At 43.3% G+C, this 17,001-nt stretch overlaps 1 protein-coding gene across 1 annotated transcript in view; it reads left to right on the forward strand.

Moving 5' to 3' along the window:
• Positions 1–17,001, forward strand: part of CA3 (carbonic anhydrase 3) — a 260,543-nt gene that overhangs the window by 81,125 nt on the left and 162,417 nt on the right. The window contains exon 2 of the mRNA XM_086965952.1: positions 1,961–2,158. Within this exon, the coding sequence (XP_086822078.1) occupies positions 1,961–2,158 (198 nt within the window). The remainder of the gene's footprint in view (positions 1–1,960; positions 2,159–17,001) is intronic.

A 17,001-nucleotide genomic window follows, 5' to 3' on the forward strand; every position in this document is an offset into this window, starting at 1 on the left:
TGAACATTGCCGGTCAAACGGTTTTTGCGATGCATTGCACGCGTGGTAAAAGCACACGTTGCAATTATGTGCGATGTGTGAACATACATCCGTGCACACACAAAGCTTCATGCGGGATGCTTTTGCTTCGGCTACATGTACCCATCTGCCTGTAAACTGTGGAACACAGGTTAAAACCTCCGACAGCTCTGGGGAAGAAACCATGACTGGAAAATATGTGTAAACGGTACAGAGTTGAATGCCACAGGGTCCAATCCCACTTAGCTTGGTGGGTGAATGTACCTGCTGCACGGATGTATGTTCATCGGAGGTTTTAACCTGTGTTCCACAGTTTACAGGCAGGTGGGTACATGTAGCCGAGGCAAAAGCATCCCGCATGGAGCTTAGTGTGTGCACTGGCATTCTGCCTTAGCCTTCCGGATGGCCTGGTGTCCCGATTTTATGCTAATTCCCGGCATAAACAATGGAATACATTGTTTAAATTTCAGCTGTGTCGAGCACCAAAAACACATTTTCTTCTGTCTTGTGGCCCTGTCCAGTGTCCACCCTCTACACATGATACAGCTAGATCATCCGATGGGTGAGGATGCTGTCTGAACAAACAAACAGCATTGAATCGCTGGGTGGATCCGACTCCTTTAAGTTGCCCAAAATGCTGCATCATCAGTCTAGCTTCATGGTCAAATGGTTTCCTTTAGTGCCGCCATGCCCATCCAGACATTGTGGCACATGAAAGTAAAGGTTTTACAAAACAAATAACTAAAAAATTCACAGAAAATGAATAGTAGCAAACGCAAAAAAAAGGTGAGCGTTAGAAATAAAGTATTCATAGTGAAAAGGAAAAATGCCGACTTCCAATGTAAAGAGCCTGTAGTTCACTACCAGAAAAACAAGTGGGCAAGTCAACAAATTCCAGGGAGAGAGAGCTGTAAACAGCAGTAGTGTAACACGATCCGTGGCTGCGATGCCCAAATGGGAGGAGGGTCCATCACATGCTGTAACAGGAAAAAGCGTGAACACAGCGATGGGCCTCAAAAATGTTCACTGACTTAAATTGTCTGGGCAACAACCAGGCAGCCCAAGGAGGGACTTTGAAAAGCAACCCACTAACAAAAAGTCAGCATTTCTGACTGGCACAATAAAGAACCAAATGGAATCGATGGGCGTGGTTTAAGCCCTAAGAGAAGTTTACAGCATGTCTTGCACACAGCGCATGCACGCTTCCTTGTCTCAACCTAAAAAGGAGATACAACATTACCCTCAAGTTTCAGGCCAATCTCCTGGCTAGATTCCAGTAAAAAGATTCTTGGCTGAGAGCTTGGGTTGAAGAAAATAAGATACTTTCTGAAACACAATTTGGCTTCAGGCCAGAAAGTTGGCACTGTAGAACAATCCTTAAATGTCTATATTATAACATGGAAATACGTTGTGGCCTAGAAGAGAGCCCTACATTTGTCCTTTACTTATTTGAAGAGTTGCAAATGTGATCTTTTTCCATTTCTCTCTTTCCATTTGAATTTGATGGGTTTCACCCCTGATGACTAGTTTGAAAATGTAATATAACTTTTTAACAATCTGTGCCACTGTAATAATATACTGAAATAAAGCACAGGTCAATTTATATTGTTTTGTCCATCATATTCAGCACCTCTGTTCTCCCTCCTGGTCCCTGTCTTGGGCAGGTCAAACCTGAAACAGCATCAGAAAGGATTGGCATTCCTACAGCAACTTTGCACAATAGACGACTGTCATGCCGTTTTAATTTTTAATAAGGAAATAATATGAAGAGTTTCATATATGATCTTATTCTTTTTACCTGTTTTCATTTGAATTTGATGACTAGTTTGAAAAATGTTATGTAACTTTTTAATAATCTTGTCATATTTTACATTTTGTGCATGTTATGCCTTTTAAGGCTCATTTTAACTGAACTGAACAGAATTTTGTGTTCTATTTGTAGGACCAGATATTTGGGACGAGTTTTTCCCAAAGGCCAGAGGAGACTGCCAGTCTCCCATTGAACTTCACACCAGATACATCAAGCATGACGCTTCGCTGAAGCCTTGGAGTGCCTCCTATGACTCCGGATCCTCACTCACCATGCTGAACATAGGGACCACCTGCAGGGTGATGTTTGACGATTCAAACGACAAATCAGGTTACTTTCCAATTCCATATCACATCTTTGATCTATTGCACAACTTATGGGGCAGTGGTGAGTTTAAAAAAGCAAACTAGTTTGGGAATACTCCAAACCATTCAAACATTCCATTTCACTAAATGAGGGTGGGCTGTGTTAAACATTCCAAAAATGAAATGAGTTTGAGACAAAGAAGAGAAGTAGATAGAGAATAGCAAATCCTCCTAAATGTTACACTAAGGGGCGAAAATCGCTGAAATTGTATCAAACTCCTAGAAGTACTGTTCAAAGCTCAACTTCACCATTTTTCATTAGTCTAGAGCCCATTCCTTTTGAACTCCTAGCTCGCCCAAAGACGCTTACAGATAATGAATCCAGAGATAGTACACTTCATTTTATGGTGAATTATTTGCTTCCTATAACGTACACATAGTTGAATCAGCTGGGTGTAATTTGCTTTGGAGCAGGATTTAAAATTATGCTTTCATTTTGATTGGTTATCTCTTTAGATTAAACTAAAGACTAACCTGCATTTGACTTAACCTGGGTGGTGAACTCCACTCCTCTTGTGGAGTTTCCCGCACTCCGCTTTACACGGAGCTAGTGGAGTTCCGAAAAACTTCGCTTTGCGCAGCGGAGCAGAGTTTTTTCCTCGCTCGTGTTTACCAATGCCAAGTTAGTGAGCGCGAGCAAAGAAAATCCTCCTCCCGACGAGATTTTTCCTCATTTGCGATCAGCAACATCAAGATGGCGAGCGCAAGCATGGAAAATAAACCTCCCGGGGAGATCTCTCAACGCAGGGGGGGGTCAGGTTTCTCATTGAGGGTGGTCGCGTATGCTCGCGACCGCTCGTGTTGAGAAACTGCCCGTTCACGTTAAGAAAGCTGCTGCTCGAAAATCTACTTGAGCGGCAGAAAAGGTAAGCTTGCGCTGTGCATGGTGCTGTTCGCAATGATTGCAGAGTGCGGACAAGTATTCGGCATGTGCAATCACTGCGAACAGCATTTTTCTACCGTACTCTGCAGCTTGCGGAGCTCTGCATAGTGCGATGTTTTTTTTTTTGCACTTCGCGTAGTTCTGCGTAGTGCAACTCAATGAACTCCACCCAGGGTTACATTTGACCTGTGGTGTTCAATAATCCAAATATTGTTTTAACTAATGGGCATTGGGCCAAGTCAAGCTACTGAGCAAGCCTCCTTTGAAAGAACCCAGCCCTTAAGATCAAAGTAGGCAAGAATTTGGTGCAAAGGCTCTCCTAGATTGGGTGAAGATTGAGACCATCACATTTTTCTACATTTACCGGAGACCAAAAATTAGGGTTGGATACTTGCTTTTCAACGCTGCTGCGTGTGCTTATACACAGCCACCACCGGGAAAGATCTCAAATATTTGCAGCCAACGGACCTCACCACATTACTTAAGTACGGATCACTGAAACAATGGGCCTAATTATGATGGGAGTGGGAAAGCCTAAGACAGCAGGCAAGAGGCTTTTCGAGTCTCATTGTGGTTTCAGTTTCGACCGCCGCATTACCATGCAAGCAGTCAAAAGTGAAACCGGACGGTCATTCCGGCTGGATTCCAACAGGCTCAAGGAGCCCGTCGGGCGGTTAGAGGCCTGCCCGCAATCCTTATGGATGGCGTTTCCGCCGTCGGGATTATGATGTCGGTTTCCTAAAGGCTTCTCATGATGTGCTCTCCGACATGGAAAGCCTGTTGGAAAGTGAAATTGGGGTCCCCTAGCAGGGCCCCCTTCACCCAGCAGCCTCTGATTGGGAGCCAAGCAGGATTGGTGCCCCCGTTAAACCCTGCACTTTGTGGGTGCCTGCCACGTGGTGCAAGGATGAACAGATTCTCCCAGTTGTCTATGGGAGCTTGTCCTACCGCCGCAGCACAAGTTTCCAAAGACAAATTGGAGTATGCACTTGCACCATGTGAAGTTGCATTGTAATCTCAGTGTCGGGACTGGTGACTGGAGGTCAGCCGGTCCCGAGACCACAACGACACATTGTAATTAGGCCCAACATCGTGGTAATGAATATCGTTGGCAAAAATATCGGAAAAATATATTGTTTTCCATAATATCGTGATCCTACACTCATAATGATAGTACAACAATATTGAAAAAATATCTGACACTAATATTGTCAAAGAATAGACAGAAATATTGATTTTTAAATATACATCGAATTTAAAGTAGCAAATGTTAAATATCTTATCATATAATTAATATTTAATACTGTTTCTTATGTTTCAAATGCTTGTTGCTGATGCACCCAAAGCGGGGGCCTCCCTACATGAGGGTGGACTCACAAAACAACTATTTTCAGCCAAACCGACAAGGACGATGAGCACTGAGGGTGATTTAAGATTCAATTTATCATTTAGACACCATTATCACAGATGTGTTTCACCTTTCTGTCTTGTTCACTGTGATTGTTTAAAACACGTGCACCTCCCCTAAAAAAAAGAAATCATCATACTTTAGGAACATAGAAACAGACTTTATATACATAGAAAGGGGAAACCCTATGTCAAAAGTGCATACAACAAAAGAGTAACCGAGAGCCATTTCAAAAAACATTGTTTCTGATATTGTAATTCTTCATCAAGCCTTCCACATTATAGTATTGGAGAATTTCTATCATATGCAAACTGTCCATACTAATACCATTTTGGCATTTATTAAAATAAATCCATCATGTTACAAAAAACAGACCATTACCTCTTGAACAGAGAAAATGCATTTAAAAAAACCCTGTCACTAACCCGGTGATGGCAACGCAACAGACAGTCCGTTCCTCCTTGCCTGGCCCGGAAGTCAGGCACAGGGGAGAAGTCAGGTCATCGCGTCTGATCCAGATCAAGAAGGAGACAGAAGCGCGCGCAGGGAGAGAGACAAAAGAGAAGATGGAGACCAAGAACGGGACGCAGGAGTAAACGGTACCAGAGAAGGTTCCCGGGGAGGAACTCAGGAAGGAGCGGAGCAGAGTGAGCCCATGCTGTCCGCGAGACTACAGGAAGACCCGGCAGAAAAGGTGTCCCCTGGCCGCCCGACAACAGAATGTTCCCACCACGTCCCACTTGACCTACTTTTTAATCTCCGATTACATTTTTAATTATTATCTACTGGTGAAAAGAGTCTACCCATTAATCATATACTTATGTCATGATATCATTTGAGATGTCATCAGTGATGTCATCAGTGAAGTCACTGACCATGTCATGAATGATGTAATATGTGATGTCATCAGCAGTGCATTGCGGGGGCGTGAGTTATAGTTAGCTGAACTAACAATAACCGGGGAATTTCTATGGTTTTATACGAATGAAATGTCCAACTAACTATAACGTCCCTGAAACCTATGTTTTTTTCAGTGAATTTCTAACGCTTTTAAAATGCTAATTTCTAACTATAACGTGTCTGAAACCCATGGTTTTTTCAGTGGATTTCAATGGTTTTTTAAAGGATAATTTCTAACTATAATATGTCTGAAACCTATGTTTTCTTCAAGGAATCTTATGTTTTTTGAAATGCTAATTTCTAACTATGCCTACAAAGTTAGCACATGTGAAGAAAGAGGAAGAAAAGCACAGAAAAAAGCAAGGCACATGCAGAAAGAGGCAACAGAAGTCCAGAAAGACGAAGAAAAGTGCAGGAAGAAGCAAGAGATGTGCAGAAAGAACCAACAGAGGTGCAGAAAGTCCATCTGTGCCCTCAACTTTTTTCTGACAGGTACTGGTGGTAACTGACTCTGACTAACCAGGACCGGAGCCAGTGCTATGCTAAAAGGCACTTAGAATACAGTGAAAATACCTACATACACTAGGGAACACTATGCGTTGGGGTACCCCTGTAATTAGCATGACCGCTTCTGTATTTGCCATGAGTTAATGCCTGGGTCATGTCATGAGTACATGGGTAGTGGCTGGATGATTAGAGTGCTGCAAGGTCAGTGTATGGTGATTATATAACTGCTTGGGTTTTGGCGGAGTGATTAGATAAGTCCATGATGCTGGATGGGTGATTTGAGGAGTGCAGGGGTAGTAACAGAGAGATTTCTGGAGTGCATGGGTACAACCTGGGTAATTGGAGGAATGAATCAGTACTGTGTAGGTGGTTAGAGGTCTGCATGGTAGTGCACAGGGGATTGTAGCAGTGCATGTGTTAGTGCCTACATGGGTACTGACTGGAAGATTATAGTACTGCAAGGAGAGTACATGGTGAATTTATAAGTGCTTGGGTTTTGGTGGAGTGATTGAATAAGTACATGGTGTTGGCTGGGTGATTGAAAAAGGGCAAGGGTACTAACAGGGCGATGGCTGGACTGCATGGGTAGAGCACAGAGGATTGTAGCAGTGCATGTGTTAGTTCCTGGGTTATTGCATAAGTACATAGGTACTGATTGGATGATTAGAGTATGGCAAGAACAGTGCATGGTGAATTTATAAGTGCCAGGGCTTTGGTGGAGTGATTGGAAAGTACATGGTGCTTTCTGGGTGAATGGGGAAGTGCATGGGTAGTGATAGCGCGGGTCTGGACTGCATGGGAACTGCTCAGGGTTTTCTAGCAGTGCATGAGTTAGTGCATGGGTCATTGCATGAGTGCATGGGTAGTGAATGGATGATTAGAGTGCTGCAAGGAAAGTGCATGGTGAATTTATATGTGCTTGGGTTTTGGCAGAGTGACTGCATCAGGCTCCGCCCCCTCGCTTCACCACTGTGCAAATGCACCCCCTGGTGGGTTTTATTTGGGGAATAAATTCCCCTTGAATCCTGAGGGTCCCTGGTAGCCAACTAGCCCACCAGGTACCTCAAGTAAGCGCCACAGAGCAGCGTTGCAGAGAGGTGGTCCAAGGCAATGTCCCTTTTTACACCTCTCTGCAACGCAACTCTGTGGTGCTTACTGGATGTACCTGGTGGGCTAGTTGGTCCCCAGGGACCCTCAGGATTCAAGGGGACTTAATTACCCAACTTAAAACACGCCACAGGGCGCGTTTGCACACTTGTCACATCAGGCCATGACCCCTCCCTGCACCACTGTGCAAACGCACCCCCTGGTGCATATTTGAGGTATCTAGTGGGCTAGTTGGCACCCAGGGACCGTCAGTATTCAAGGAGAATTAATTCCCCAACTTACAACGCGCCAGGGGGCGCGTTTGCTGAGTGCTGCAGGGAGGGGGCAGGGCCAAGCAACGATGCCGGCTTTAAAAAAATTAAGAAGGGGGGGCCGTGTGGCCCCACCTTCTTTTTCCTTTTTTTGGGCCCTGGGGACCCCATCCACCAGGGCCTGACCCCTTTTTTTGTACATGTAAACGAGAAGGGGGCCGCTTGGGCCCCCCTTCCGTTGCCAATTCCGGCCCTGGGGACCCCATCCCCGTGGGCATGGCCACATATATTTTTTTTAAGGAGGGGGGCGGCGTGTCACCCCTCCAGAGGCCTCTATTGCTCCGGGGACCCTAACCCCCGGGGCCAGCCTTTATTTATAAATGTTTTTATTTGGGGAGGGGGGCCGCTTGGTCCCCCTCCCAGGCCACATCTGGCCCCGGGGACCCCATCCCCCAGGGCCTGGCCATCCTATTGTTTTTTATTTTTGGGAGGTCGCCCGCGTGGCCCCCCTCCCGGGCCACTTCTAGCTCTGGGAACCCCATCCCCCGGGGCCTGACCTCAACATTAAAAAAATATATATATTCACAGTGGAGGGGGCCGTGTGGCCCCCTCCTCAGGCCAATTATGGCCCCAGGGACCCCATCCCCCAGGGTCTGGCCTCAACGTTGGGGACTGTGGGGGGAGCCCCAATGTCCCCACAGTCCCGCTGGCTCCCCGCGTCCTGCGGGAGCCGGCATTGCTTTTCCACACGGGGGGCTGCTGACATGCAGCTTCCCGTGTGGAAAAGCAAACAGCTTTGGATTTTGGCAGCGAGAGCAAGTTTGCTATGACAGGGGTGGAGCTGCATGGCTCCCACCCTGCCATAGCAAACAGCAGTGTCCCAGGGGTGGGCACCCAGGACACTGCAGGAGCCAGCCCTGGGGGTTGGCGGTCTCCAGGGCCATTGAGGGCCTCAGGAGGGCGGCCACGAGGCCCCCTCCCTCCATTTGAAATCCCCGGAATCTCAATATTAAATGCCCTGGGAAAGCGGGGAAGTGGTGGTCCCTGGGGCAGTGTGGGGAGGCTTGGACCCCCCACACTAATTATTTTTTTTGCCCCGGGGAGGTGGCGATCCCCAGGGTTCTGAACTGCTGAACAGAATTACACCAAATTTTGCAAAAAAAGATAGCGCTCGGTTCAGGAAAGCAACCTTTTTTTAAATGGTGTAAATACTTTCAGTAGCTACTGAGAGATTCGAAAAACAAAAGTCAAAAAATCCATTTCCCATAGGAAACTTTAGACAAGGCTACAGCCCGAACTGCTGAACGGAATTACACCAAAACGGGCAAAAAGGTAGTTATTGGTTCAGAAAGTGACCTTTTTTTAAAATGGTGTAAATCAGTTCAGAAGTTGCTGAGAAAATCAAAAAATAAAACTATTGATATCTAGGGGCGTGGTGGGTTCGCGAACCCTCCCAACCATGCGCTTCATTCTAATTGGCTGCCAACAGTCCAAATCCAGAAGTGTTGGCAGCCATCTTGTGACTCAGTAGAACCAAGTCACAAGAAAAAAGTGAAAGAAAGTGAAAAATGAAGAAAAGTGGCAGGGTGAGACACCCTGACCCTCTAGGCCTGCTCAGGGGGTCCCACAAGGACCCCCCAAATTCTTTTTTTTCTTTTTTTTTTAAACGTACAAAAGCGCGCAGGGTGTGCGAATCTGGACGAATTTTTTTTTAAAGGAAGTGGGGCTCCCCCACTTCATATAAATGAGCCCCCAGATGGGCCAGGTCCCGGGGGCAATCTTATATTTATACCGCCACCTCTTTGGGGCTATGTAAATTAGGTGCGGGAGGTCACACAGTCTTTCCACGCTCCGGGGACCACCACCACCCGGGGCTTTGAAAATAGAGGGAGGGGGGCCACAGGGAAAACCTCCTCTCGCTTCACTAAAGGAAAGGAGAATTGCTTTTGGGCAAGGGAAGCTGCATGTTAGTAGCTCCCATTGCCCAAAAAGAATGCCAGCTCCCGCAGGAGGCGGGGAACCGGCGGGACCATGGGGGCATTGGGGCTCACCCCACGGTCTCCAACAGAGAGATCAGTCCCAGGGGGATGGGATACGAGGGGCCAGAAGGGACCTGGGAGGGGACCACGTAGCCCCTCCCCTTTGAAAATAAATCAATTATGTAGATGTGGGGATGCTTGGGGGATGGGGTCCTGAGGCGAATGTAAATTAATGAAAGTGAATGCCTTTTTTTTTTCAATAAAGTTTGGAGTCGTGATCCTAGAGCAGCCCCTAGTGTGAACATGAAGGGTGCGGGACTCTCAGCGTGGCACCCTAGTGTGAATACGAATGGTGCGTGTCCCCCAAGTGTGAAAGTGTTGGGTGCGTGGCATTCAGCGCGGCACTCAAGTATTTCGCAGGCCTTTAAAACCCAGAGGGGCATATTCTCAAGGACAAATCGCAGAGTTAACAGCAGCCAAAATAAAAATAAATTTAACGCACCATTCACAAGTTCCGCCCGGAAAGTGGCGCGTTACAGGCAGAAGGTTCCATAAAGAAGTTTGTCCTTCCTTGGTCTTGTTCTCTTTTGGTCGGGTATGAACCAACTTATCCCTAATGTTGGCACTTCTTTTGTACGCAAACACGGGAACCAGAAGTTTATTGTTTCCTGTATTTAGTATCTTCCAATTATACTTTTCTTTATTTGATTTGAATAACCTTAAAACGTGTTGACAAAGGTAAGTCTGGAGTTATTCTCTTTTTCCGATTGGATCTCCAAAAGTGCTTCTCTATTATTGTTGGCCGCCCTTTTGCGTGACCTGCGTATTATAGGTGGTTGCATAATTCTTTACCTTCAGGTCTCTGGCCAAGGCATCAGCATGTTCATTATACTTCTCGATAGAAGAGCAATTGCGCCTTACCCTGAGGAATTGCCCAAAAGGCAAGATCTCACGAAGAGCTTTTGGATGGTAGCTTTGATATGGTAGCAAAGAGTTACAAGCCATTGGGCTTTTGTATAACTCTGTCGCCAAACCATCATCTTTAGGAAAGATCTTGACGTCCAGAAAGGACAAATTTTCTTTTGAACACTCCAACGTGAATATCGAGAATTCATTCTCAGCGTGTTAATAAAATCGTGGTTGTGCATCAACCTAGGCAGTTTTAACATTTCACCTTACATATTAGTTTATCACATCATTCCTTTTTTTGCCCTGCACCCTCGCTACTCCTTGAGGCTCACATATGGGATTTAGCATTTCTCCCCTACAGTAACATACTAAAGAAAACGGTAGTCAGTCAAAATATCGAGTTGGAAATATCGACCTACCATAATATCGAGTCTGAAATATCGAAGGAGCATAATATCGAAGGCAAGAATATCGTAGGACAGAATATCGACCCAAGGTAAGTAATATCGAAATACTTAATATCGATGTAAGTAATATCGAAGTTAGTAATATCGATAGCATATATATCGATGTTAATAATTTCGATGACACTAATATCGATATTTGTATTATTTTATAGTTTTTTAATATGTATGTGTTATATGTTTAATTTAAGTATTTAAAATAATTACTATTATATGTGTATACATTTTCTATAATAATATAGAAATTTATAAGGAAATTTGATGTTTTAGTACCGGAGCGGGTTGTGGGTTTATAGGGGAATAGGGTGGGAAGTAATTTAATTATGGTAAGTTGATTAATAATTAGTAGGATTAATTAATTAATTATAATTATTTGCTAATTAATATTGATTAATTGGGAAATAATTAATTGATTAATTGATATATATTTTCTGTAGCGGGATGTGGGTTTATAGGGGAATAGGGTGGGGAGTAATTTAATAATAATTAATTAATTAATATATGTTTTTAAATATTTATAACTAATTAATTGGCAAATAATTAATATTAATTAGTTAATTAATTAATATAATTTTGTACCTATTTTAAATTAGTAATTAATTGGTAATTAAATAATATTAGTTAGTTAATTACATTATTAGAGTAATTTATTTATATATATAATTTTTAGTTACTGTTAATTAATTAATTGGGGAAAAATGATATTAATTATTAAATTATATTAATTACAGCTTATGTGCTAATATATTTACTTTATTGTTATTGTTAATTAATTATTAATTGCTAATTAAATAATATTATCTAACTTTGGGTTAAGGAGTATTTTTAGGGTTCAGGGTCATTTTGGGGTTTTTGGGTAAAGGGGTATTTTGAGTGTTTAGGGTCAGTTTTCAGTTTTTGGGTAAAGGGGTATTTTTAGGGTTCAGGGTCAGTTTTCAGTTTTTGGGTAAAGGGTATTTTTAGGGTTCAGGGTCAGTTTTCAGTTCATGGGTAAAGGGGTATTTTTAGTGTTCAGGGTCAGTTTTCAGTTCATGGGTAAAGGGGTATTTTTAGGGTTCAGGGTCAGTTTTCAGTTTTTGGGTAAAGGGGTATTTTTAGGGTTCAGGGTCAGTTTTCAGTTTTTGGGTAAAGGGGTATTTTTAGGGTTCAGGGTCAGTTTTCAGTTCTTGGGTAAAGGGGTATTTTTAGGGTTCAGGGTCAGTTTTCAGTTTTTGGGTAAAGGGGTATTTTTAGGGTTCAGGGGCAGTTTTCAGTTTTTGGGTAAAGGGGTATTTTTAGGGTTCAGGGTCAGTTTTCAGTTCTTGGGTAAAGGGGTATTTTTAGGGTTCAGGGTCAGTTTTCAGTTTTTGGGTAAAGGGGTATTTTTAGGGTTCAGGGTCAGTTTTCAGTTTTTGGGTAAAGGGGTATTTTTAGGGTTCAGGGTCAGTTTTCAGTTCGTGGGTAAAGGGGTGGTTTTTGGGTTCAGGGTCAGTTTTCTCGACTGTTGCACTCTCTGGAGTGGGAATAGTAATTTTATCCCTACGCTATCAAACGCTTTCCCTACTGTTCTACTCTCTGGAGTAGGAATAGTAATTTTTACCCTTACGCTATCCAACGTTTTATATAATTAATTGTTAAAATATCACATGTTTATTTTATTTTTTATATTACTTACATTTTATGTATGTTATTGTTTTATGTTTGTACATGTATTAGTAAATTAGAATATATTTCATTAATTTAGAAATTAGTAAATTAATTATTAATACTTATTGTTCAGTACATATATATTATATCTTTACTGTATATATTTAATAATGTATTATTAATATATATGTTTTATTTATTAATTTAAAACATTATTAGATACTTTTAAATATGTATATTTTATTTATTAGTGTTATATACTTACTTTTACATTTATATATATTAAAAAAAAAATCGATATTTTTAACATCGATATTTTTTACAACGATATTATTTTTTCGATATTTTTGTACTTACCATGTTGTAGATAGGATGTCGATATTTTTGCCCTCGATATTGTTGACTCGATATTCTTGTAGGTCGATATTTTTGTAGTCGAAATTCTGTCATAGATCCAAAGAAAACATCTCTGAGCTCCTTCATCACAGTGAAGAAGTCGTAGCACCCAGAAGGACTAGGTTTTCCTACTGGAAAGGAGGAACCCATATGATGAAGCATGTCACGCATGGGTGAGTGAGGGTTCTAGTCCTTAAGGGATACATTCCCCCTTATTAACATTATTTCTCTTCATTTAGTTCATAAATATAATTTCTGTCAATGAGAGAGTTTGGATACAGACCGCATTTTCCGGCCCAGCATAGGCCTATAGTGCGTCGTTTAGATCCGAGGAGATAGTCTGTTGTTTATTCTGTCTGAAGGGGAAATCTCTCCTCACAGGTCTATAAACCTGATTCCCTGGGACCCCAACCCCATTTCTTGTTGTTACAGAGAATGGAAATGGCCTCCAGCACATGTGCCTGGCCCTTTTTATTCGCAGAGTTACACGTTCTGTGATGCCTGTGCTGCATGGGTATGGTGTGGGTGTAAACCAGCCATGAGGTAGTGGATGTGGCATGCTGACAACTAGACCTGTGATCAGCAGATCACTACAGGGAAGACCTGGGACATGTAGCATTGTCGTTCCTCCCTGTAAGTGTAAGCGGAGTGGGCTGGCCTGGCGTATGACGGTCTTGCGTGAGGCTGTGAACAATGACTCCGGAGCTCTGGACGTGGTTCCGTCCTGGGCTGTATGAGGAATCACCTGATGCGGGGGTCTCTGTTGAAGAGTTGCCGCCACCCGGGTGCAAGCGCCAATGTGTCACCCTGTGACCCAAATCCCACAACATAGCCAACATGGAAGGTAGGGGGAATCATTGACCCTACATTCATCCATACTTACACACATGAAAGATCGTGGACTTGACATATCTGTGTGGATATGAATGTTTATTGCACATTCAGTGGAGTGTTGCAGCTGTAGCAATACAGAGCCATGCAAAGCCTACATTTCAGTTTTTGGTACATGGAGGGCAGCCAATTAGATCCAAGCTAATGCTCGGAGGTTAGGCTCCACCAACACATGTACTTATCCAATCACTCTGCCAATCCCCAAGCACTTATAAATTCACTATACACTCTCCTTGCAGTACTCTAATGATTCAGTCTCTACCTATGTACTCATACAATGACCCAGACAAAGTTACATAACCAAAGTCTTCCCCACTGCCAGAGGTAACATGGTTGCGTGCACTGTCCACAGCACAATGTAATGTGGTAGGGCCCAGGGGCATCATGCATACGTAATGAACACACAAACACATTAGATAGATAGTGGAACTGGGTATGGGCATGTGCGCTCTGCCCCTTTTTATTACCAGGGTCTCATGTCCAGGGACGTCTGTGCTGGATGCGTGTGGGGTGAGTGTAAGCCAGACCTCAGGGAATGGTTAGTGCTGCAAACAAGTACAACAGTAATTATCAGATCACACACAGAGATTCAATCATAAAGGGTGTATGACTTGTGCTGCACTAAGGTAGGGGCACCAGATGTGAAATAATACTCAAAGGATTCTATCGTAAAGTGTCCATGACTTGTGGTGCACTGATGTAGGGGCAGCAGATCTGAAATCATACACAAAAGATTCTATCATAAACGTTTCATGAGTTGTGGTGCACTGAGGTAGGGGCATCAGAAGCATTCAGCAATCGCGAGTCGATATGAATTGTGAGCCCTGCTGTCAGCAGTGTAGATCGAAGGCAGTAGTCAGCACAGACATTGAGGAATGCTTTTTGTCAATTCCTCTTGACAAAATCTGAGGACATTGAGTACAGTTCACTCTGCAATTAATAAATCAAAACTGAATTTGAATTGTGAGCTCTGCTGTCCATGATACTGCATTCAGGGTTCCTTTGGCTTGCAAAATGAATGTGGTCATTGTACTTAAGCTATAACTGATATAAAACCTGTTCTTAAAGCAGGATACTAAAAGGATATTATGTAGGATTTAGGGACATTATAGTTAGATGCCTACTGGACTCTGCAATTAATGAATCAAGACTCAATTCTAATTGTGAGCCCTGATGACCGCAGTGTAGGCCAGAAGCTGCAGTCAGCAAAGGCCCACAGCCACATTGCGTTGACTTGAGCTGTACAGAGTTAGTGGCACCTGAAGCACTCAGCTTGTGCGCAGCCTGCGATAATGAGTGGTTCGGACGGGCCACACTTGGAGCAGTGTCTGTTGCCTACTGGACTGCCTCATCTGCAATCGCGACTCGATCTGAATTGTGAGCCCTGCTGTCCGCAGTGTACATTGAAGGCAGTAGTCTGTTTAGACATAACTATTTGGTGTTGTGCCACTGGGGGCCTGTGTAGAGGAGGCTGGCTGTCATGGCGGCAGCCTTGTTGCAGGGTGAGGGCCTCCGCTCTGGTAGATGCATTGGCCTTCCCAGAAGTGAACAACACCCAGAACCCCAGCCTATTTATTCACACTCCTACCCTGGAGTGGCATACGTTGGATCAGCCCACTCTGCTTCAGCTTACAGGGGGGCGACACAGCTACATGACGAGATCTTTCCCACTGCCTGAGGTAACTTGGCTGCGTCCACTGTCCACAACACTACAAACACCAGCAGTATATTTAGTCATGAAGAGGTCTGTGCTCTGCATAGTGAGGTCTGTCCAGCACATTACTGCTACACTTGGCATTGTGTGCATTGTTATTGATGGGTAGCTTGTGTCCTTCACACATACTTGGATGCCACATCTCCCAACATTTAGCTATTGTGTGACTGAGGGGCCATGCTGTTTTGGGAAGGTCCGCTGTCCTGTTCTGCGCTGCCTTGGTGGTAGTAGGGGGGGTGGTCCGGCGGGATGTCCTGGGGTGGTGGCGGTGGGTGTTGTGGCCTTCTTGGGTGTCGGAACTGCATGATCAGAAGCTCTATGACATGTGCTGGTCTTCAGATGTTGTTCTGGGCAGGGCTCCCTTTCATAATGGAGGTAGTTGTCCTGCTTACATCAGTAAAAGGCAGATGTTAAGTTCTTCCCTGCTAACGCCGCATATCGCCTGTTTTTGGATCGCATTGCCGATTTGGCTTGTCGTTGAAAATATCGGGAAGTGGTGTTTTCGTGTTATTTTTGCACGGGAAGCCTATTCTGCATATCATTAGCGTTAGTTGTCGGTTTCATTTGTGGCGATGTGTTTTGCTGAAGCTATCGCTGAAAAACTAGCGATATCGTCAGTTTTCACCAAGTTGAGAATGGGATGATAATTTAAAATTATTGAAAAAAACATAGGTTTAATGAACATTATAATTAGAAATTAGCATTTAAAAAACCTTTGACATCAGTGATGTCATCAGTGATGTCACTGACCATGTCATGAGTTCTGTAATATGTGACATTATCAGCAGTGCATTGCGGGGGCGCGAGTTATAGTTAGCTCTACTAACTATAACGGACAAATTTCTCTGGTCTTGTACGAGTGAAATGTCCAACTACCTATAATGTCCCTGAAACCTATGGTTTTTTTTTCAGAGAATATATATGTCTATGTTTTCTACACATGTGATTTGTGATGTAAACAGTGGGAGGGGCACTTTTGCACTTTAAATTTGAATGATGGTGTTTTCAATCTGTGACACGTGATCAAGGGCTTACGGGCTTGAAACGCGTTGTGTTGGGTCACTGAATAAAATACTGCCCACTTGAAAAACCTCGGAGGTCTGTGTCTCTTTCCTCGCCTGACTGCCATTGGGAGAACTCAGGAAGTGGCTTGAGAGTTTCTATATATATATATATATATATATATATATATATATATATATATATATATATATGACGCCCGAAAACCCTTCTTAGTTTAGCAAGAAAGAGGCAGCACTCATAGACCAAGAGTTATCCAGGTGATTTAATCTTTTGGGAACAAAAAGCACAGACGCGTTTCGGCGTTAGCCTTCGTCAGTGTGTCACTCCTCATTAACAGACATCCCATTAAATGTGAACGTAGATAAGCATTGACATAAACATAGGACTTCACCCCTGTGTGCCACAATGGGCGCCATATTGAAAAGGTGTTCTATCCAGACAGGGATATGGTCTAATTCGTCCGTATATTCTCACGTTGAAATAAAGCCGTGGATCGACCAGTGTCCTTTGTTAAAATGTACAATGCCATACATACAAACAAATAATAAACAAACAATACAGGCCCAAAAACACAGAGTAAGAGTAATATAGCATTTCATACGAAATTCATCAAAAGAATCATCATAAGAATTCATCAAAATTTGGCATGAGAATTCATTTCTTTGAAATATTAATTCAAAATGTATCAAAAATTTATCAAAAGTTTACTCTATCAAGGGGATAACCATCCAAAAAGGGGGTAGGGGGTGT

This window comes from Lissotriton vulgaris, chromosome 4_1, assembly GCF_964263255.1.
Source record: "Lissotriton vulgaris chromosome 4_1, aLisVul1.2, whole genome shotgun sequence".
In the NCBI taxonomy this organism is placed as follows: Eukaryota; Metazoa; Chordata; class Amphibia; order Caudata; family Salamandridae; genus Lissotriton; species Lissotriton vulgaris.